Here is a 24,073-nt window from a genome sequence, read left to right on the forward strand (position 1 = left end):
TTCTTCTAATCCAGTCTTGTAGAGGCAGACCTATTGTTGGGTGGAATCTTTTGATTAGGTTGTTTCCATGGAGATGGGACCCTGCCCACTCAAGTTGGCTCTTAGTTTACTGGAGTCCTTTAAGAGGGAACCATCTTTGGAGAAGGCTCAGACACAGCTTGGAGATGCAGACAGAAAACTATCTCAGGAGATGCTAAAAGATGAAATCCAGAATTTGCCCTAAGAAACTAAGAAAGGATCCACAGATGCTTACATAAAGGAAGCACTGGACTTAGAAGCTGAAAGCAACAAACTGGGAGCACAGACCAGTAGATGCCAGTCACATGCCTTTCCAGCTGATGGAGGTGTTCCAAATGCCAGTGGCCTTTCTTCAGAATTCAGGTATCATCTTGGTGATGCCTTAATTCAGACAGATATGTGGCCTCAGAACTGTAAGTTTGTAGCCTAATAAATCCCCTTTATAAAAAGCCAATCTATTTCTGGTTATTGCATTACAGCAGCTTTAGCAAACCAAAACAGCCACCATGAAGGTAGAATGGAGATTCACTGTTTTTTTTTAATATCTAGGTGACTGTAGTAGTTTTTAGCCCCAGCTGTCTTTCTCCAGCTCAACAGCCTAGTATCTAGAGCCCAAAGAAACACTAGGTTTTGGATGACCCTAATTTACATATTACAGGAGCCATTCAATTTCCTCTTTTCTCACTGGTGAGTCTCCTAACAGAAAGACAGCTTTGCCTTTGTCCCTTTGTAAACTTTAACCAGCTGTGGCATATCAGTCTGGGGCCAATCAGGAGAGAGAAACCGCATGGCAATTTGAAGAGGGCAAGTTTAATAAAAACAATTATTAATTATAACGGGATTACAGCATGAAGGATTTACTAGTAAGAAGTAAAGAGAACACTAAAGAATATAAAATAGTAGGTATGAAGGGTAGAGCTGAGATGGTGGAGTGCCCAAGAATGACCCATCCCCGACTCACAGTACAGAGTAGACTTTTTTGGAGAGAGGATAGCTGTGGCTCATTGGATGGCAGAAGTGTCACTGTGGTGCTGCATTGGTGGAACTTGCTGGAAATTCGTCCTCTGGAACTTGTGAGAAATTTACCCACTGGGATGCTGGAAAAGCTGTCCACAGGTAGGTGCCTCACCCAAGGCACTCTATCTCAGGGGGGTGCCAGGGATAGCTGCTGGCCTCCATGGAAGTTGGGCATTGGAGAAGTTGTGAACACTGTAAGACCTGTTGAGAAAGCACACAGACCAGGAATGAAAATTCATTTTCTCCTACTCTGTCTTGCCATTCCCTTCTACTGACAAAACTTGTGCCAGCTGTCATAGGAAAAATATACTTAAAGGTCCCAGATCCATTTCTCAGGGAAAAGAATGAATTTGCAAGTAAGATGCTAAAAATTGATAACCAAGTTTTTCTGAAGTAGAAGCAAAATGACAATTTGTAGTGAGACATACTTCCATATGCAATCCCTACCACAGGCTGTAATTCTAACCTTTTCTACTCAAGAGGGCCTATCAGAATGCAAACAAATTAGTGATCTTATTACAGGGATACTTTTAAGACTTCAGATGAAATGCTGTAAAATATTCCCTTTGGTATACCTCACAAGTAATTAATTTTGTTGGACATTTAGATTGTTCCAGCTTTTCAATAGTATGACTAATGCTGCAAAATACAACTCCGCATTATGCCCTTATTTAGGATTGGGTTAGATTTAGATATATAATTGAGTTAGATTTAGATATATGAACATTTCTAAAACTAGTCACTATTTGCTTCCCTTAAACTGTTAGTAATATCTGCTACTTATTGAGCTCCTCCCATGTGCCAAGCACTATGGAAAGGGCTTTACTGCAAACATTATTTCATTTGTTCCTCACAATTACTCAATGAGGTAGATATTACTAATTTTGTTTCATTATCATCAGTTTCCTTATTTGAGGCTTAGACAAATAAGGCACAAGAGAATGGAAGACCTGGTCTCTGTTACTAGGACCAAGCAGACATAATTGACTAAAGAAGAGAGGGATTGGATCTGTGACCTAACTCCTGCTTATCCTTCAGTTTTCAGTTTACACATTACTGCCTGTGGTATTTTCTTCCCTAATCAGCTTTCTGTATGGCTAAATCCCTATTGCTTAGCAAAGAATTAACACATAGTGGTTGTTTGAATGGATATTCATTATCACAGAGGCTTTAAGGGAAAGTTTGGATACATAAGTATAAATTCATTATCAACAAGGGAAAATCTCAGTTACTGATTGTGGTAGGCTGAACTCTATATTACATCAGGGTTAATCCTTAATTAACCCTTAATTAACAACCTTTATCCAGTATGGCTGAAGTTCTTGTAAGCATAGGAAAGAAATTTGGTAACAGTCAGGAGAAGCCAGAGGAGAGAGAGAGATTACCATGTCATGGAGGCTGGGACGTATCCACAAGCCATAGAACACCCAGGATTTCTGGCAGGCCATCATCAGAATGCTACAGACTTCAGGAGAAAGCATGCCTTGGTGATTCCTGGATTTCGGACTCTAGTCTCCAAAACTGTGAGATAATAAATTTCTGTTGTTTTAGCCAACCAATGCGTGCAATTTGACATATAGCCCTGGCAAATGAAGACAGTGATCCACACAGTAGGTAAGATTTAAACACCCCCTTCTCCATGCTCTGACAAGTACAGAAAAGATATGGTAGGTGAGTTGCATCATTTGCTCAATAGAAAATAGCATCATTTATGCAATAGAACTATGTCTACATGAATGAACCGATAAAATGGAGTCATGAAAATAGCAGTGAAATGGAATATAGAGACTTGAGTTTTGTACCCTGTTCTGCCACTACCTGGATGATTTTAGGTGCAATCATTTCACTGCACTTCATTATATAGGGAAGGTAAAGAGCATGTACATTTTCAGAGTTGATGATCTTAAGGGGATGATTGGGTAATTCTATTAAAAATGTAATTTGAAAAAACATGCTAAATAAAAATGAATTTTTGTAGCAACACAAGTTCTTTCTACTTAAAGCTCTTATAATACTTTTGTGGAATCAATTATTTTCATAAAATATTTAAGGAATATCTTTTATAATCTTTGAGAAGTAGAGAATGTGAACTTCAGTAATAATAACTGACTTCTTAGAGCCCGTAGCAGGGACAGCAGCAGACCCAGAAACTGATTCAGAATTGCCTAGGTAGCATATTTAACCTATTGTAATTCCATCATGTGATACTGTAGCACCAAACCAGTAAAGTGGTAAACTAAAACAAATTGCAGGTAAGCAGCAAATACCAAAGTTCAGGTACACTAGGTAATTCTATTTTAAAATCACATAATTATAGGGCTTGCCATCATTCTTAAGGGGGTAATCATCTACTTTTCTCTAACTTTAAGTAAGGCTATGTATATCTAAGTAATCCCCAAACATAGCAACTTAGCAATTCTTTATAATGTTTGAACAAATAATTATTCTACAGTTCTTTTTCATACTTGTTCCAGTGACATTATAATAATAAGAGACTTCTAATTTATCTGAACAATCACCTAGTCTCATCATGTTATGTTATAGCTAAGGAAGGAAAGAACCAGAAATCTAGTGATTTGCTCAAAGTTGTGGACTAGTAGTGGCAGGAACAGAACTAAAACACAGCCTGCCCTTTTGACCCTTCCTAGCTCTGTAAACAACAGAACCATAAGGGGTAAATGTCTTCTATTCTGGTAGAATCGATATGGCAGTCTCTGCAGCATTTTCAAAGGGTCTGTAGTAGTCGCTATTGGTGTCCCCATACTGCATCCTATAGCTCAAAACTGATTTTAGCTTCCCAACTGAAGCACCAACCACATCTCTAAGGATTTTTTCCCCACTAGCTCAGCCTCAGGAAAATTACTTTTTAAATTATGTGACAAAAGTTAAACAGAGAAAAAAATAGGACAATCAAAACTTTTCTAAAAACTCCTTCCACTCAAGCTATAATCACAGTTATTTTTGCATATAATTTTCCAGATGCTTCTTTGTATATATACTTTTTTTAAAAAGTACACAATTCTGTTTATTCACAAGGCTTTGCTATCATCACCACTATCCATTACCAAAACTTTTCCATCATCCTGAACGGAAATTCTATTCCAATTAAGCATTAACTCTCATTTCCCACCTCCATTCCTGGCCCTGGTACCTGGTAATTTACTTTCTAGCTTCATAAATAGGCATATTCTAGTTATTTCATGTAAGTGAGCTCATTTAGTATTTGTCCTTTTGCGTCATGTTTATTTCAAGGTTCACCCGTGTAGTGTGGTATGTATCAGAGGTTCATTCTTTTTTTTTTAATTTTAAAGTTTTCCCTTTGAAATGCTTTCAAATTTACAGGGCAGTTACAAAAATAATACAAATTCCAAACAGAGAACACCAACATATCTCAACCCCGCCCCCCCCCAGAAACCCAGATCCACCAATTTTTAATCCATTTTCTCAACACTTGAACATAGGTTATATACACTGTGCTCCTTTAACACTTACTTCTGCCATGTACTTTTCCTAGGAACAGGATATTCACTTATGTAATCACCTTAAGTGCAGTTATCATATTCAAGAAATTTAACATTGCTATAAAGCTTACAGTCTATGTTCTATTTTTTTTCCAGATGTCCCAATAATGTCCTTTATTTATTTATTTATTTTTTTTATTAATTAAAAAAAATTAACTAACACAACATTAGAAATCAATCCATTCTACATATGCAATCAGTAATTCTTAATATCATCACATAGGTGTATGGTCATCATTTCTCAGTACATATGCATCGACTTAGAGAAAGAAATAGCACGACAACAGAAAAAGAAATAAAGTGATAACACAGAGAAAACACAAATAAAAATAAAAAGTACAAAAATATATAAGAGAAAGAAAAAAAAACAAAAAAAAAACTATAGATCAGATGCAGCTTCATTCAGCGTTCCAACATAATTACATTACAATTAGGCAGTATTGTGCTGACCTTTTTTTTTTTAGACATCATACCATTCTACATATGCAATCAATAATTCTTAACATCATCACATAGATGCATGATCATCGTTTCTTAGTACATTTGCATCGGTTTAGAAGAACTAGCAGTATAACAGAGAAAAATATAGAATGTTAATATAGAGAAAAAAAAATAAAAGTAATAATAATAAGAACAAAACAAACAAAACAAAACAAAACAAGAACCTATCGCTCGGATGCAGCTTCGTTCAGTATTTTAACATGATTACTTTACAATTAGGTATTATTGTGCTGTCCATTTTTGAGTTTTTGTATCTAGTCCTATTGCACAGTCTGTATTCCATCAGCTCCAATTACCCATTATCTTACCCTGTTTCTAACTCCTGCTGAACTCTGTTACCAATGACATATTCCAAGTTTATTCTCGAGTGTCGATTCACATCATTGGGACCATACAGTATTTGTCTTTTAGTTTTTGGCTAGACTCACTCAGCATAATGTTCTCTAGGTCCATCCATTTTATTACATGCTTCATAAGTTTATCCTGCCTTAAAGCTGCATAATATTCCATCGTATGTATATACCACAGTTTGTTTAGCCACTCGTCTGTTGATGGACATTTTGGCTGTTTCCATCTCTTTGCAATTGTAAATAACGCTGCTATAAACATTGGTGTGCAAATGTCTGTTTGAGTTTTTGCCTTTAATTCCTTTGAGTAGATTCCCAGCAATGGTATTGCTGGGTCGTATGGCAATTCTATATTCAGTTTTTTGAGGAACCGCCAAACAGCTTTCCACAGTGGTTGCACCATTTGACATTCCCACCAACAGTGGATAAGTGTGCCTCTTTCACCGCATCCTCTCCAGCACTTGTCATTTTCTGTTTTGTTGATAATGGCCATTCTGGTGGGTGTGAGATGATATCTCATTGTGGTTTTGATTTGCATTTCTCTAATGGCCAGGGACATTGAGCATCTCTTCATGTGTCTTTTGGCCATTTGTATTTCCTCCTCTGAGAGGTGTCTATTCAAGTCTTTTTCCCATTTTGTAATTGGGTTGGCTATCTTTTTGTTGTTGAGTTGAACAATCTCATTATAAATTCTGGATACTAGACCTTTATCTGATATGTCGTTTCCAAATATTGATTCCCATTGTGTAGGCTGTCTTTCTACTTTCTTGATGAAGTTCTTTGATGCACAAAAGTGTTTAATTTTGAGGAGTTCCCATTTATTTATTTCCTTCTTCAGTGCTCTTGCTTTAGGTGTAAGGTCCATAAAACCGCCTCCAATTGTAAGATTCATAAGATATCTCCCTACATTTTCCTCTAACTGTTCTATGGTCTTAGACCTAATGTTTAGATCTTTGATCCATTTTGAGTTAACTTTTGTGTAGGGTGTGAGATATGGGTCTTCTTTCATTCTTTTGCATATGGATATCCAGTTCTCTAGGCACCATTTATTGAAGAGACTGTTCTGTCCCAGGTGACTTGGCTTGACTGCCTTATCAAAGATCAAATGTCCATAGATGAGAGGGTCTATATCTGAGCACTCTATTCGATTCCATTGGTCGATATATCTATCTTTATGCCAATACCATGCTGTTTTGACCACTGTGGCTTCATAATATGCCTTAAAGTCAGGCAGTGCAAGACCTCCAGCTTCGTTTTTTTTTCCTCAAGATGTTTTTAGCAATTCGGGGCACCCTGCCCTTCCAGATAAATTTGCTTATTGGTTTTTCTATTTCTGAAAAATAAGTTGTTGGGATTTTGATTGGTATTGCATTGAATCTGTAAATCAATTTAGGTAGGATTGACATCTTAACTATATTTAGTCTTCCAATCCATGAACACGGTATGCCCTTCCATCTGTTTAGGTCTTCTGTGATTTCTTTTAGCAGTTTTTTGTAGTTTTCTTTATATAGGTTTTTTGTCTCTTTAGTTAAATTTATTCCTAGGTATTTTATTCTTTTAGTTGCAATTGTAAATGGGATTCGTTTCTTGATTTCCCCCTCCGCTTGTTCATTGCTAGTGTATAGAAATGCTACAGATTTTTGAATGTTGATCTTGTAACCTGCTACTTTGCTGTACTCATTTATTAGCTCTAGTAGTTTTGTTGTGGATTTTTCCGGGTTTTCGATGTATATTATCATATCGTCTGCAAACAGTGATAGTTTTACTTCTTCCTTTCCAATTTTGATGCCTTGTATTTCTTTTTCTTGTCTAATTGCTCTGGCTAGAACCTCCAACACAATGTTGAATAATAGTGGTGATAGTGGACATCCTTGTCTTGTTCCTGATCTTAGGGGGAACGTTTTCAATTTTTCCCCATTAAGGATGATATTAGCTGTGGGTTTTTCATATATTCCCTCTATCATTTTAAGGAAGTTCCCTTGTATTCCTATCCTTTGAAGTGTTTTCAACAGGAAAGGATGTTGAATCTTGTCAAATGCCTTCTCTGCATCAATTGAGATGATCATGTGATTTTTCTGCTTTGATTTGTTGATATGGTGTATTACATTAATTGATTTTCTTATGTTGAACCATCCTTGCATACCTGGGATGAATCCTACTTGGTCATGATGAATAATTCTTTTAATGTGTTGTTGGATACGATTTGCTAGAATTTTATTGAGGATTTTTGCATCTATATTCATTAGAGAGATCGGCCTGTAGTTTTCTTTTCTTGTAATATCTTTGCCTGGTTTTGGTATGAGGGTAATGTTGGCGTCATAGAATGAATTAGGTAGTTTTCCCTCCACTTCGATTTTTTTGAAGAGTTTGAGGAGAGTTGGTACTAATTCTTTCTGGAATGTTTGATAGACTTCACATGTGAAGCCGTCTGGTCCTGGACTTTTCTTTTTAGGAAGCTTTTGAATGACTGCTTCAATTTCTTTACTTGTGATTGGTTTGTTGAGGTCCTCTATCTCTTCTTGAGTCAAAGTTGGTTGTTCATGTCTTTCCAGGAACCCGTCCATTTCATCTAAATTGTTGTATTTATTAGCGTAAAGTTGTTCATAGTATCCTGTTATTACCTCCTTTATTTCTGTGAGGTCAGTAGTTATGTCTCCTCTTCCATTTCTGATCTTATTTATTTGCATCCTCTCTCTTCTTCTTTTTGTCAATCTTGCTAAGGGCCCATCAATCTTATTGATTTTCTCATAGAACCAACTTCTGGCCTTATTGATTTTCTTTATTGTTTTCATGTTTTCAATTTCATTTATTTGTGTTCTAATCTTTGTTATTTATTTCCTTTTGCTTGCTTTGGGGTTAGCTTGCTGTTCTTTCTCCAGTTCTTCCAAATGGATAGTTAATTCCTGAATTTTTGCCTTTTCTTCTTTTCTGATATAGGCATTTAGAGCAATAAATTTCCCTCTTAGCACTGCCTTTGCTGCGTCCCATAAGTTTTGATATGTTGTGTTTTCATTTTCATTCACCTCGAGGTATTTGCTAATTTCTCTAGCAATTTCTTCTTTGACCCACTCGTTGTTTAGGAGTGTGTTGTTGCGCCTCCACGTATTTGTGAATTTTCTGGCACTCTGCCTATTATTGATTTCCAACATCATTCCTTTATGGTCCGAGAAAGTGTTGTGTAAGATTTCAATCTTTTTAAATTTGTTAAGACTTGCTTTGTGACCCAGCATATGGTCTATCTTTGAGAATGATCCATGAGCACTTGAGAAAAAGGTGTATCCTGCTGTTGTGGGATGTAATGTCCTATAAATGTCTATTAAGTCTAGTTCATTTATAGTAATATTCAGATTCTCTATTTCTTTGTTGATCCTCTGTCTAGATGTTCTGTCCATTGATGAGAGTGGTGAGTTGAAGTCTCCAACTATCATGGTATATGAGTCTATTTCCCTTTTCAGTGTTTGCAGTGTATTCCTCACGTATTTTGGGGCATTCTGGTTCGGTGCGTAGATATTTATGATTGTTATGTCTTCTTGTTTAATTGTTCCTTTTATTAGTATATAGTGTCCTTCTTTGTCTCTTTTAACTGTTTTACATTTGAAGTCTAATTTGTTGGATATTAGTATAGCCACTCCTGCTCTTTTCTGGTTGTTATTTGCATGAAATATCTTTTCCCAACCTTTCACTTTCAACCTATGTTTATCTTTGGGTCTAAGATGTGTTTCCTGTAGACAGCATATAGAAGGATCCTGTTTTTTAATCCATTCTGCCAATCTATGTCTTTTGATTGGGGAATTCAGTCCATTGACATTTAGTGTTATTACTGTTTGGATAATATTTTCCTCTAACATTTTGCCTTTTGTATTATATATATCATATCTGATTTTCCTTCTTTCTACACTCTTTTCCATATCTCTCTCTTCTGTCTTTTTGTATCTGAGTCTAGTGCTCCCTTTAGTATTTCTTGCAGAGCTGGTCTCTTGGTCACAAATTCTTTCAGTGACATTTGTCTGAGAATGTTTTAATTTCTCCCTCATTTTTGAAGGATAATTTTGCTGGATATAGGAGTCTTGGTTGGCAGTTTTTCTCTTTTAGTATTTTAAATATATCATCCCACTGTCTTCTAGCTTCCATGGTTTCTGCTGAGAAATCTACACATAGTCTTATTGGGTTTCCCTTGTATGTAATGGATTGTTTTTCTCTTGCTGCTTTCAAGATCCTCTCTTTCTCTTTGACCTCTGACATTCTAACTAGTAAGTGTCTTGGAGAACGCCTATTTGGGTCTAATCTCTTTGGGGTGCGCTGCACTTCTTGGATCTGTAATTTTAGGTCTTTCATAAGAGTTGGGAAATCTTCAGTGATAATTTCTTCCATTAGTTTTTCTCCTCCTTTTCCCTTCTCTTCTCCTTCTGGGACACCCACAGCATGTATATTTTGTGCGGTTCATATTGTCCTTGAGTTCCCTGATACCCTGTTCAAATTTTTCCATTCTTTTCCCTATAGTTTCTGTTTCTTTTTGGAATTCAGATGTTCCATCCTCCAAATCACTAATTCTATCTTCTGTCTCTTTAAATCTATCATTGTAGCTATCCATTATTTTTTCTATGTTTGCTACTTTATCCTTCACTTCCATAAGTTCTGCGATTTGTTTTTTCAGTTTTTCTATTTCTTCTTTATGTTCAGCCCATGTCCTCTTCATGTCCTCCCTCAATTTATTGATTTCATTTTTGAAGAGGTTTTCCATTTCTGTTCGTATATTCAGCATTAGTTGTCTCAGCTCTTGTGTCTCATTTGAGCTATTGGTTTGTTCCTTTGACTGAGCCATATTCTCAATCTTTTGAGCGTTGACAGTTATCTTCTGCTGCTGGCGTCTGGGCATTTATTCAGATTTCTCTGGGTGTTGGACCCAGCAAGGTTGTAAGATTTTTCTGTGAAATCTGTTTTTCTTATCTTGCCCAGTACGTGGCGCACGTGGCACACGTTTGTCTCAAGTGTTTGTAATGGGTCTCCCCCAGTCACCGATCTCCGTGGCCTGGGGATTTCGGATCCAATTCTCTCTGTTGGTTCAGGTGCCGCGCGTGGTGGGGGTGTCAGCTGCCGCGGCTTGAGGGGACCCTGTGGCTGGTTGCGGGCCGCAGCGGGCCTGGGGGATTCCCCACCGGACCAGGAAGCCTCCCGTGGTGGGGGGGCTACCGCGGCTTGGATAGCCCTCCTATCCGAGACTCGTATCCACGGACTCGAAGCAGAGACTCGAAGCCGCCCGCAAAAGAGGGGTGCCACCTGCCTCGGCTTGGGAAACTTGCTTCTCCAATACTCTCAGCCGGCCCGGAAAGGAGGGAGGGAGTAGCTCGGACCACTGCAGCTGCCGCTGATCGGGAAATCGCGCGCCACTCGGGGGTCTCACCGCAGCCGAGTCTCGCAGTCAGTCTAGCCAGCCCAGACTTTGGATAGCCCTCTGATCTGAGATTCGTAGCCGCGGACTCAAAGCCGAGACTCGAAGCCGCCCGCAAAAGAAGGGTGCCGCCTGCCTCGGCTTGGGAAACTTGCTTCTCCGATACTCTCAGCCGGCCTGCCTAAATTTTTGAAGACTTGAAGATTTTCTTCTTTCACCGTGGCAGGAGTCCATGCAAAATTTGTAAACAGCCATAGGAACGAAACAACTTGAATTCCTGAAAGAAAAACTGCGCTTCCAGCGCACGAGGTGTCCTCCTACTCCCAGGACTCGTCGCGCACGCCGAGCACCACCAACTGGTTAGTCCCCCTCCTCCTCCCCGCCGCAGCCCAATAATGTCCTTTTGAGCCTTCTCTCCTCCCTTGTTAGATCCCATTCAGGATTATATACTTTATTTAATTGTCATTGTCTCTATAGTTGCTCTTCATTTTTTTTTTAATTGTAGGAACATATTTACACCACAAACTTTCCTATCCCAACGACTCCCAATATACCATTCAGTGGGATAAATCACATTCATAGTATTGCAGTACCTTCGCACATTCCATTACTAAAACTTTCCCAGCCCCACACAGACACCCTACATCCCTTTTGCAACAAATCTCTAATCCCACTGCCCCATGCCCTGGCATATTGTCTGCTATTTTCTTTGTAGTTACCATGGGGCTTAGATTTAACATCCTAAATCTGTAACAATCTGCTTTGACACCAACTTAACTTCAATAGCATGCTCAAAGTATGTTCCCATACCCCTGTGTAATCTTGTGAGCTGCTGGCAGGCGACATACCAGAACTGGAATGCCTTTTACAAAAGGGGAATTCATGAAATTGCAAATTTACAGTTCTAAGAAGTGAAAGTGTCCAAATTAAGGCACCAAAAAAGGTTACTTTAATTCAAGGAAAGTCCATGTGTTGAAAACACCTTTGTCAGCTGGGTAGTCACATGGCTAGCATCTGCTTCTACCAGTTCTGACTTGCATCTTATGGTGACATCTATGGGGCTCCAAGAATCTTCAAACATCTGTGTCTCTTCTCCATGAGTCTGAATCTGTGTCAGCTCTGCTGTGAAGTTTCTGTCAGCTCTGAGGCTTCTGCTGTTTCTCTCATTTCCCAAGGCTCAGTCATTTCTGAGGTTTCTCCAAAATGTTTCCTCATTTAAAGAATTCTAGTAAACTAATCAAGACCCACCTGGAATGGGTAGAGTCACATCTCCAGCTAATCAAAAGTTAGTACCCACAATTGGGAGTGTCACATCTCCATGGAGATAATCTAATCAAAAGAGTCCGACCTGCATTATTAGATCAGGATTAAAGGAAATGGCTGCTCCCACAAGATTGGATCAGGATTAAAAATGGCTTTTCTGGGGTACATAGTTTCAAACCGGCATAATCTCTCTCTCCAACCATCTTTATGTATTTCTTGTAACAAATTACATATTATATATTATGAATACCAAACCACTGATTTATTGTTACATTTTAGCATTTGCCTCTTCAAATCCTGTAGGATGTAAAAAGTGGAATTACAAACAAAAATATAACAGTACTGCCATTTATAATTAACGCTGTTGTTACTCTTACTAGAGATATATATTTGCTCAAGCCTTCAAAAAGGAACAAATCCCTGTGCTATCAAAAATTCCCAAAGAGAACACATTCTGCCTACAAAGTCAGACTTTATCCTCATGACACAAAAACTCTGCCCCTTATGTTTCAGTTTGCTCAAGTTGCCTGTTCTAGTTTGCTAGCTGCTGGAATGCAATATACCCGAAATGGAATGACTTTTTAAAAGGGGAATTTAATAAGTTGCAAGTTAACAGTTTTTAGGCCATGAAAATGTCCCAATTAAAGCAAGTGTATAGAAATGTCCAGTCTAAGGCATCCAGGAAAAGATACCTTGATTCAAGAAGGCTGATGAAGTTCAGGGTTTCTCTTCATCTGGAAAGGCACAGGGCAAACATGATCAGGGTTTCTCTCTCAGCTGGAAGTACAGTAAATGCAATTTTTAGTTCTAATTGGACCCAACTGTCTTGTTTTTTCTTTCTGTGCCTTATTCCTAAAGTCATCATAGAAGCCAGGGGAATATGCTATTCTTTTTGACCAGACCTAGGTCATATGCTCACCTTTGAAACTGGAGTGGGGGAATCAGTTACGTAGATATAATGTGGATTGAGACAGGTGGAGGTGGAGTAGGGAGCATGGATGCTGCTCAAAGCAAGTCTACTGTAACTCCCAAGCAAAGTTCCATGTATTTCCCTGAGATTATACCACTGAGGGCCATCAACATCTGCCTACACTGGATTTGGCCTGTGAATACCAGCTCTTCCCCTGAGGCGGGGGCCTCCCTTTTTGCTTGGAGTTTTTGAGACTCTACCCTGTATACAACCTCTTCCTGCCCTAAATATTTCTAGCAGGAAGAAATATTTCAAGCTGCACAGTGCATGCAATGTCATTTTCAGACATGTAGGCAACTAGTGAGTCATGTATACAAAGAACTATTCAAGGCAAAATGTGGTCAGCTTTCTAAGAATAGTGAAATAGTGAATAGCGCAGAGATAAAGGCATACAACATCTGCCTGGGAGTATCAGAGCAGACAATGTACTCAGGAACTATCAAGCAGTCAGAACAAACTCAAGTGTAGGATGAATAACGACAACAATGATAATTATAAAGCAATTAATACATAAATTATTTCCCCATTTTGGAATAAGTTCAAGTAACCTGCCCAAGGTCAAAAAGAAGAATATGACTGGCCTCCTATAATGGAGGTTTTTATACGCCAGGATAGTGTTTGTGTTGACTTAAGAGTTCTTTGAGTAGCTGTCTCACCTTTCCTAATGGACTCAAACTTCCTGAGAGCAGGATTTTATCTAGCTTACCCAGTACACAAATGTCTTAAAAGTAGTGTGTTAGTGGAATAAGCATTGTTATACGAATGAACTAATTCTTCTCACGGTGGTTAGGTGGTTAGAACTCTAGACAGAAAGTTAGTGTGGCATGGATCTGATTGAGGCTCTCACCATTGACTCAGTGTGCGATTATGGACAAGTGACCTAATGGCTCTGTGTTACAGATTTTCAAACTGTAATACAGAGGAAAGCAAGTATCCAACGTACTTCACGAGGACACAATGAGATTAAATATAATAAATATACATATAAAATTCTTGTAATATTTAAGAGCAAAGGCACTTCAAGAAACCAAGGTATTTTTATTAGTTTCAGCGAAACTTCAGTAAGTGGCAAATATACATTTGACGTTATGCATATTTAGACACTATGGGATTACAACAGAATAATAAGACACAATCTCTGCCAGTCCCTATTTTATAGGATATTATGGGCAAGATCAATTTGAGTAGTAAACAGATTATTTACTAGAACATCAAAATGAAAAATTATATTAGAGCACATCCGCTATATATATATGTGTGTGTGTACATACACACACACATACACAAGTAAAATGAGACCCAAATGGGGTAAATAATGGACTCAGGAATAGTAAGCAAAACACTTGTCCTCAAAGAGGAGGCCTGGGCTTTGGGTTTGAATGTCGCGAGGAGCTCCCAAATCTGTGCCACCTGGGGCCAGCCGCCAAATTTCCTTCCCTCTAAAATGGGGATAATAACAGAACCTACTTCAAAAAGCTGTTGTGAAAATTAAGGAAAATCTGAATCTACTGCCTAGCTAAGCACCTCAAGTGAAGTTATCGTTACCTCTGCAGGAGAAAAGTCTTTTCTGCTTTTTTTTTTCTGTAAGGAAAATCATCCTTCCAGCTAAACCCCGTTCACAAGGCCGAAACAGAAAAAGTGCTTTGAACTACTTATAGATGCACGCTTCAGGAACACGAACCTCGTCATTCCCGGCGGCAAAGTCCAGCCTCTCTTGGCAAAGCCCATCGTTTATTTTCTTCCTCTTCCTTTTCGGGAAAGGCAAGGTCTTCCTACGCGTTCGGTTATCTCATTTTCCTGCCTCGAAGGGTCGCTGGTTACTCTGTGGCTTCCCTCGCCGCCGGTTTTGGCCTCGGGACCCCGGGGCTGAGACTGGTCAGGGCGTGAGTTTCGGTCTCTTCAAGCTCCATGCTTCGCCTTCACTCCGGCTCGCCGTAGCTGCCGCGGAAGCGGTGGCTCCCGCCGGGATTCACACAGTGGGGCGGGGGGGAGGAGCGATTTCTCTGTGCGCTAGTCTAAGGAGAATTACGGCAGGACTCCTTCCCCGCTCCGGCAGTCAGTCCCAGCCTCCCGGGTCCGGAGCCGGGACCTACGGAGACCTCGAGGGAGGGAGTGCAAGCGAGGAGGCGAGCGTCCCAGCCGCACCCTTACAGCCGCCGCCTCCTCACCAGCCATGGCCGAACGCCGTGCCTTCGCCCAGAAGATCAGTAGGTAAATCTCGCCGCCTGTTAGAGGAAGAACCGGGGAGTCCTCCACGACCAGGCCTAGGTGGCGGGTGGGTGTGGCGACGCGGGCGCCGGGATCCCGAGGCCTGGTTCTCGGCGGGGCTGAGGAGTGAGGGAGTCTCGCGGCTGCTATGGACGCCGCCGAGGCCTCACGCGGCCGTCAGATCCTGGCCTTCAGCCGGCGCCGGCGGGATCGCAGCAGGCCCCAGACGCCGGCATGCCCACCTCTGCTCGTTCCTGGTTGGCCTAGCCAGGAGTTTCCCTTGGGTTTATTGTAGGGTGGAGGAGGGAGCTCCGTGGCCGGAGGGTAGGCGCATCCTAAATTCTTTGTGTCTCCACCCGCGGGCTGGCCTGGTGCCGCTGCAGCATTTCGCCCCCTCCGTCCTCTCTACCCACCTTCAGTTCGCCCCCGTTAGGGTGCCAGGGTCCGCCCTCCTTTCCACTCCAACAAAAGGAGCGGCGCTCGGGAGGCTCTGACTGGTGAGGGCCACCGCTCTTTCATGTCTCTCTCCTTTCTTGAGAAATCCTATAGGAATCCACTTTGTACCCAGGAGCTCAGTTTAAAGTGGGCTTGTGCACCCAGAATTTAAAATGTATGACTACAATGAAAAATTAGAGAGCTGTGGGCTGCAGATTAGGCCAGCAGTTGCCGAATTTTTGACGAATTGTAGCTTGTAGCTTCATTTTACGAGCATGTGAATTTAAATGTGCGTCTGTGTTTCTTGTATCATCAGAGACATTGTTTTGTATCCTCTGGTCCTTTGACTCCTGTTTTAGGAGTTTGGAAGTAAGTGATCAAGGGTGAGATTGCTGAGCCTTTTACTTACTTCTGGACAATTGATTGCTAACAACTCTGTCTCTTACCAGCAAAAGTACGATAGAGGTTTCTAATATTTGCAGAATTTCTTTGTAGAATATGCTAATGTGTAAGACATTAGACGTATTTGGTTCCAATAAGACCTTATTTCTACTTAATTTTATAATTCTGCAAGGCTATCCCAATTTGCATTTTCTGTTGTTTCTGTACAAATGATATCTTTTATTCTTATGGTTTGTCCAGCTCCATCAGATGGCAAACTCCATGAATGAAGAGCAAATATATGTATTTATTTCATATTTAACACCCTAATATGCACTCTATTGATAAGCAACAATGTTTTCAGAAATAAACTTTTGATTCTTTTAAAGAGAAATTAATACTAATAATGCATGTCAAGTAACAGAGATGCTCATTTCTGTGATGTCCTAAGGAAAAAGCAAACATTCAAATATACTTTTGTGACAATTGTATTTTGCATGGCTCTCATCTTTTTAGTTTGTTGACATTTCTTAAAAGTTTTTGGGCCTGTTAAACAGTGCTTTCTTAACTGCCTGATCTTTCATACTGTTCCTCTATTGAATTTTGGTATATTCTTCATTTAAAACTAAACTCTTTGATTTAAGCTTTGTTTTTTATTTATATCCTTTCTAGCTTTAAAACACTTTTGAAGTGTAGTGTCACATTGACATGGGTTCAAATCCTGTCTGTTATTTTCTGACTTGGGACCTAGGACAAGTTATTTACTCTCCCTAGGTTATATCTGGAAAATGGGGATAATAATAGTACCAAGCTCATTAAATGACATAATTTTCAGGCTGTGCTTAACATAGTGCATGGCCTATACTAGCTGTCACTGAACATTTATTATAATGATTAGTATATCCTAGGGTGTTATGATGGACTTAACTGAAATTATTACTTTTGTTCATTACTTTTCTGTGAAATAATTGGGTCTTATTTTTGAAGGCAATATAATTTTGAAAATATGTAGTATGGGCATCTCTGTTACTTGACATGCATTATTAGTATTAATTTCTCTTTAAAAGAATCAAAAGTTTATTTCTGAAAACATTGTTGCTTATCAATAGAGTGCATATTAGGGTGTTAAATATGAAATAAATACATATATTTGCTCTTCATTCATGGAGTTTGCCATCTGATGGAGCTGGACAAACCATAAGAATAAAAGATATCATTTGTACAGAAACAACAGAAAATGCAAATTGGGATAGCCTTGCAGAATTATAAAATTAAGTAGATAGGGATGAAGAGACATGCACAGATAGGAGAGATACTTAAGAAGTAGAAATAGCAGTGATTGATGATTGATTGGATATGGAAGGCAGTGAGCACTGAGAAATCTAGAGTGACATCCAGGTTTCTCGCTGGAGCTGTCAGATGGATAATGGAGGAGGTCTTTGAGGTAAGGCAGTACAAGAAGGAGGAATTTGAGACTGGGAAATGAGGTGGGGTAGAGATGATGATTCAGTTTTGGACATGCTGATTTGGAGGTGCTTGTAGATCATTCAAAGAGAAATATCCATTAAGTTGTTGGTGCAGGTTTAGGATATAAAGCAGAAATTGGGCTGGAGATCCAGATTTGAGAGTCTTAAGCAAAGAGACTATAATTAAAGTAGGGGGGAGTGAATGAGATCATCCTGGGAAAACATGCAGGCTTTCTTGAAAAGAGAGCCAAAAACAGAACTACTCTAGGTGATGAATTATTATCAGATTATTGTGAATGTAGGATATTTTGCTCATTGTAAGTAAATATAACTGAACAATACTTAGGCTTGTTTTGCTTCAGGTGATGAATTATTATCAGATTATTGTGAGTGTAAGATATTTTCCTCACTGTAACTAAATATGACTGAACAATACTTATCATTGTTTTGCTTCTTAGTTGCCTGCTGTATGTATCACAAACTATGGAGACAAACTGCCTGCATTTGATATCCTAGCACTACTAGTTAAGTGTTTAAATTTGGGCAAGTAATCTCATCTCACTCTCCTTCATTTTTCCTATCCATGAATGGGGGATAGAAATAGAACCTAATTTATAGGGTTTCTGTGAGGGCTAAATAAATAAATTCTAAACCTGTGAAGTGTTTAGAACAATGCTTTGTACATAGTAAGTGCCCAGTAAGTGTCACCTTTTTAAAAAAATGTATTATTACAGTATTTATAATGTGCTTAGGACCTTCTATTGGAAATGCTAATCCTTTCCATGAAATTTGTTGCTCTGGAAAAAGCCTGTTGCTGTTTAAAATGTTTTTTTAAAAAAGCTTCGTGATTGTCCAGAAACGTTGACTTTTAAAAAGAACTATACTGATCTCTTTTCTGACTCAGTTACTTTCTAGTCTTTTGCATTTAGTGCTGTTATTTTTAGTGGCTGTAGCTTGGTGATTTCTCAGAGCTCTTAATCTTAATAATACAATAATTTTGTATTATTGATGGAACTACCTCAGTTTATCACAGAAGAGCAATATGTAAATTTCGTCAACATCAAGTAATCACCTCTTTACTTGTCTGTCTTACCTAATTTTTGAGTACAAAATCCACACCATATTAACTATTATAATCATCCCCTAGCCTATAATGGGTACTCAGTAAACATTTAAAGCACATTGTAGATTAATGACCTAAGATTTTGAGTTAATTTGTACTGTCTTTTGGTTTTCAGCAGTTATTTGTGTACAGTTAAAACAATTTTACTACATTCTTATTTTCGTACTCTAGAGAGGAAGAAAAACATAGTAAAAAATGTAATCTCTGGAGTCAGACAACTCAGATTTAAATTCTGCCTATTCCACGTAGTGAATGTGTAATTTTGGGCAGTTGATCTAACCTCCCTGTCTGTCTCTTGGCATCCTCATCTGTAAAATGGAATATTAGCCTCATAGAATTATTGTGAAGATTGAATGAGTTAATACAGATAAAACACGTAGAACTGTGCTTGGATGTTATAAACATTCAGTACATATTAGCTATTATAATTATTATTCCCATATTATTATTTTTTATCTTAATTATTTTTTATTTTTTTAAACATAACAGCATAGAAACATGAACATTCTTAGCATATGAACATTCCATTCTTGGTATATAATCAGTGACTCACAATATCATCACATAGTTGTATATTCATCACCGTGATCATTTCTTAGGACATTTGCATTACTCCAGAAAAAGAAATAAAAAGAAAAAACTTATGCATACCATACCCATTAGCCCTCTCTCTCATTGATTGCTACTATTTCCATCTACTCAATATATTTTAACCTGTGTTCCTCCTATTTTTTTTCTATACCCCTTACCACTCCCTTTCACTGATCACTGGTATTTCAATCTACTCAATTTATTTTAGCATTTGTTCCCCCTATTATTTATTTATTTTTAATCCATATGTTTTGCTCATCTGTCCATACCATAGATAAAAGGAGCATCAGACACAAGATTTTCACAATCACACAGTCACATTACGAAAGCTATATCATTATACAATCATCTTCAAGAAACATGGCTACTGGAACACAACTCTACAGTTTCAGGTACTTACCTCTAGCCTCTCTGATACACCTTAAACCAAAAAGGGGAAAATCTATATAATGCATAAGAATAACCTCCAGGATAACCTCTCAACTCTGTTTGAAATCTCTCAGTCATTGACACTTTATTTTGTCTCATTTCTCTCTTCTCCCTTTTGGTCGAAAAGGTTTTCTCAATCCCTTCATGCTGAGTCCCAGCTCATTCTAGGATTTCTGTCCCATGTTGCCAAGGAGATTTATACCCCTGGGAGTAATGTCCCATAGAAAGCAGGAGGGCAGTGAGTTTGCTTGCTGTGTTGGCTGAGAGAGAGATAGGTCATAACTTATGTTTTATACCTGATTTTAAGTAGGGTTGGCTTATCCTTTGCAGGGGTAAGTTTCATATGAACAAACCCCAAGATTGAGGACTTGGCCTATTACATTGGTTGTCCCCACTGCTTGCGAGAATATCAGGAGTTCTCCAAATGGGGAAGTTGAATTTTTCCTCTTTCTTGCCATACCCCTAAGGGGACTTTCCAAATACTTCTTTATTCACTGTTCAAATCACTCTGGGATTTATCAGGGCATCACACTGGACAAACCTACAAAATCTTATGCCCTAGTCAAGGTTCCATGCACTTATGGTATTCAATTAACCTGTCCACATAAGTTACATTAGGAAATACACTAGTCAAAATATAAATTTTGTACCAAATAAACATTTTTTTGCTTTAGTCTCTCACAGAAATTGAAGATTTAAAATATGAATGACCATCTATTTTCAATACCCTGCAATATTGACATTCCTTTGTTTTTCCTCAGGCAAAAAACATTTTTTAAAACTTTTTATTAATTAAAAAAAATTACAAGAAAGAAACACAAACATTCCCAACACATACACTCAGCAATTCACAGTACCATCACATAGTTGCATATTCATCATCATGTCATTTCCCAGAACATTTGCATCAATTCGGAAAAAGAAATTAAAAGACAACAGAAAAAGAAATAAAATGATAACAGAAAAAAAGATTATACATACCATACCCCTTACCCCTCGCTTTCATTTATCACTAGCATTTCAAACTAAATTTATTTTAATGTTTGTTCCCCTAGGATTTATTTTTATTCCATATGTTCTACTAGTCTGTTGACAAGGTAGATAAAAGGAGCATCAGACACAAGGTTTTCACAATCACAGAGTCACATTGTGAAAGCTATATCATTGTTCAATCATCATCAAGAAACATGGCTACTGGAACACAGCTCTACATTTTCAGGCAGTTCCCTCCAGCCTCTCCACTACATCTTGGACAACAAAGTGATATCTACTTAATGTGTAAGAATAACCTCCAGGATAACCTCTCGACTCTGTTTGGAATCTCTCAGCCATTGACACTTAGTCTCATTTCACTCTTCCCCCTTTTGGTCGAGAAGTTTCTCTAAATCCCTTGATGTTAAGTCTCAGCTCATTCTAGGGTTTTTCTCAATCCCTTGATGCTGAGCCTCAGCTCACTCCAGGATCTCCGTCCCACATTGCCAGGAAGATCCACACCCCTGGGAGTCATGTCCCACGCAGAGAAGGGGAGGGTGTTGAGACTGCTCATTGTGTTGGCTGGAGAGAGAGGCCACATCTGAGCAACAAAAGAGGCTCTCCTGGGGGTGACTCCTAGGCCTAAATTTTAAGTAGACTTGACTTATCCTTTGTGGGGTTTAGTTTCATATGAACAAACCCCAAGACTGGGGGCTCAGCCTATAGCTTTGGTTGTCCACACTGCTTGTGATCCCTCATTTTTGAAGGACAGTTTTGCTGGATATAGAATTCTTCCTTGGCAGTTTTTCTCTTTTAATAATTTAAATATATCATCCCACTGTCTTCTTGCCTCCATGGTTTCTGCTGAGAGATCTATGCATAGTCTTATTGGGCTTCCCTGGTATGATGGATTGCTTTTCTCTGGCTGCTTTCAAGATTCTCTCTTTCTCTTTCACCTCTGACATTCTGAGTAGTAAATGTTTCGGAGTATGTCTATTTGGATCTATTCTCTTTGGAGTACGCTGCACTTCTTGGATCTGTAATTTTAAGTCTTTCATAAGGGTTGGGAAATTTTCAGTGATAATTTCCTCCATTAGTTTTTCTCCTCCTTTTCCCTTCTCTTCTCCTTCTGGTATATCCACAACACGTATATACGTTTGCTTCATATTATCTTTCAATTCCCTGAGTCCCTGCTCATATTTTTCTATTTTTTTCCCTATATTTTCTTTTTCTTACCAGATTTCAGATGTTCCGTCCTCCAGTTTAGAAATCCTATGTTCTGTCTCTCGAAATCTACCATTGTAGGTTTCCATTGTTTCTTTCATCTCTTCTGCCTTGCCTTTTCTTCCCATAAGTTCTGTGATTTGTTTTTTCAGACTTTCCATTTCTTCTTTTTGTTCATTCCTTGCCTTCTTTCTATCCTCCCTCAATTCATTGATTTGGTTTTAGATGAGGTTTTCCATGTCTGTTTGTACATTCTGAATTAATTGTTCCAGCTCCTGTATGTCATTTGAATTGTTGGTTTGTTCCTTTGACTGGGACATATCTTTAATTTTCCTGGTGTGATTTCTTTTTTTTTCCTGGCTTCTAGGCATTAATTACCTTAATTAGTTTATTCTGGAGATTGCTTTCACTTCTTTTATCTAGTGTTTTCTTGCTGGATGAATTTGTTGTCTTTCTGTTCTTTGACATTCAGTTCAGCTTTATCTGGACCTCTAGCTTAAGTTTTGTTTAACAGAGGAGAAATTTTCAGTTCTTATTTTCTTGTTGCTTGCCCTGCTTGTATGGTGCCTTCCCCCCACCCTAAGGAGGGTCTGCTTAGGTATTGTAGACCCCAGCCGGATTCTCCGAGACCAAACTGGACTCCTATCAGGAGGAAACAATCACCTGCGTCAGTTTTCCCTGAGGGTGAGACCCAGCAGATTGAAAGACTTCCCTGTGAAGTCTCTGGACTCTGTTTTTCTTATCCTGTCCTGTAGGTGGCACTTGTCTGCCTGCAGGTCCCACCAGCATAAGATGATGTGGTACCTTTGACTTTGGCAGACTCTCCCTGCTGGGGGTGTGGTGGAGACAGAGGAGAGGCTGTAGGCTGGTTTTAATGGCTTCAAATTACCAAGCTGTGGTGTCTGAATCCCTTGAGGGAGGGATTCCACCTGAGTTGGGCTTCACCCCTCCCCTAGGGAAGGCACAGGCTCCAGACAAGTCTCCAAAAAAGCTCACTTCTGCCTATGCCTGGGGCAGTTGCAGCCTGAGAAGTCCTGCCACTATATCCAAAAGCAGTCAAGCCTTTGTAGAAACACAGCCACAAAAACCTCTGTTTCCTTCTTTTTTTTTCCCCCTTTTTCCGTCAGCCCTGCCCCCTTGGCACCGGGGCAAAAATGAGCAACCTCAGCTTTGACCAGGTTCACCTAAGCTGTGGGCCTATTTTTAGTAGTCAGAATTTGTTAATTAATTCCACAGTTGGCATTTGATTGTGCTCGGTCCCTTCTGCTGGTAAAGTTCTTTTCCTTTCCCCTCTGGGAAGCAGCCTGTGGGGGAGGGGCGCCGGCCGCTGCTGCTTTGTGAACTCACGGTTCTGTGGGGGCTCGCAGCCAGTCCAGCTGGTCCAGACTGGGGTACACTGTGTGTCTGGTCACTGATGTGGCCCCAGGAGCTGTTCTGTACTGTTTCTGGTTATTTAGTAGTTGTTCTAGAGGACGAACTAAAATGCACACATTGTTAAGCCGCCATTTTGACCCGGAACCAAAAACATTTTTTAATGTATACATTTGGTTACTATCATTGTATACTCTAGGCATTCCTAGATTATACCATCTCAGTCTTTATCGTTTGTCTTTCCTTCTGGTTTCATATATGCCACAGCCCTCCTCCCTCTATCTTTCTCACATTCAACTTCACTCAGTTTTCTTACATTATTGTGCTACAATCAAGTAGTATTGTGCTATCCATTTGTGAATTTTTACAATCAGTTCTGTTGCACAATCTGTAACCCTTCATCTCCAGTTACCCAATATCTACCTTATTTCTATCTCCTGATGTCTTCTGTTCTTTTTTTCTTTCATTTTTATTTTTTTTAATACCAGAAAACACCAAACACAAACATTCTAACTTTTCATCATTCCGTTCTATTTATATAATCAGTAATTCACAATATCATCACATAGTTGCATATTCATCATCATGATCATTTCTTGGAACATTTGCACCTATTCAGAAAAAGAAATAAAAAGAAAACAGAAAAATTCATACATACCATACCCCCACCCCGCCCCCTCCCCAATCACCAGCATTTCAATCGAAATTTATTTTTAACATTTATGACTTCTGTTCTTAACTGAAGTTCTCCAAGTTCATTCATTAATGTTAGTTCATATAAGTGAGACCATACAGTAGTTGAACTTTTGTTTCTCGCTAATCTCACTCAACCTAATGTCCTCAATGT

At 39.0% G+C, this 24,073-nt stretch overlaps 1 protein-coding gene and 1 long non-coding RNA gene across 8 annotated transcripts in view; one reads left to right on the plus strand and one right to left on the minus strand.

Annotated features, from left to right (window-relative positions):
- Window positions 1-687: 687 nt before the first annotated feature.
- LOC143674133 (uncharacterized) lies at window positions 688-15,462 on the minus strand. 2 transcript variants are annotated; one of them, XR_013170878.1, is made up of 4 exons: window positions 14,572-15,462; window positions 12,749-12,833; window positions 2,421-2,556; window positions 688-1,236 (listed from the first exon to the last, which is right to left on the minus strand). It is a non-coding gene; the product is annotated as an uncharacterized LOC143674133 (long non-coding RNA). The 2 variants fall into 2 exon arrangements; XR_013170877.1 differs by lacking the exon at window positions 2,421-2,556 and having other exon boundaries at window positions 14,572-15,455.
- Window positions 14,786-24,073, plus strand: part of DOCK7 (dedicator of cytokinesis 7) — a 444,028-nt gene continuing 434,740 nt past the window's right edge. For all 6 annotated transcript variants that reach the window (XM_077149435.1, XM_077149436.1, XM_077149437.1 and 3 more), the window contains exon 1: window positions 14,786-15,237. In XM_077149435.1, the coding sequence (XP_077005550.1) occupies window positions 15,200-15,237 (38 nt within the window). In that variant the 5' untranslated portion in view covers window positions 14,786-15,199. The remainder of the gene's footprint in view (window positions 15,238-24,073) is intronic.

Source organism: Tamandua tetradactyla, chromosome 2 (genome assembly GCF_023851605.1).
Source record: "Tamandua tetradactyla isolate mTamTet1 chromosome 2, mTamTet1.pri, whole genome shotgun sequence".
In the NCBI taxonomy this organism is placed as follows: domain Eukaryota; kingdom Metazoa; phylum Chordata; class Mammalia; order Pilosa; family Myrmecophagidae; genus Tamandua; species Tamandua tetradactyla.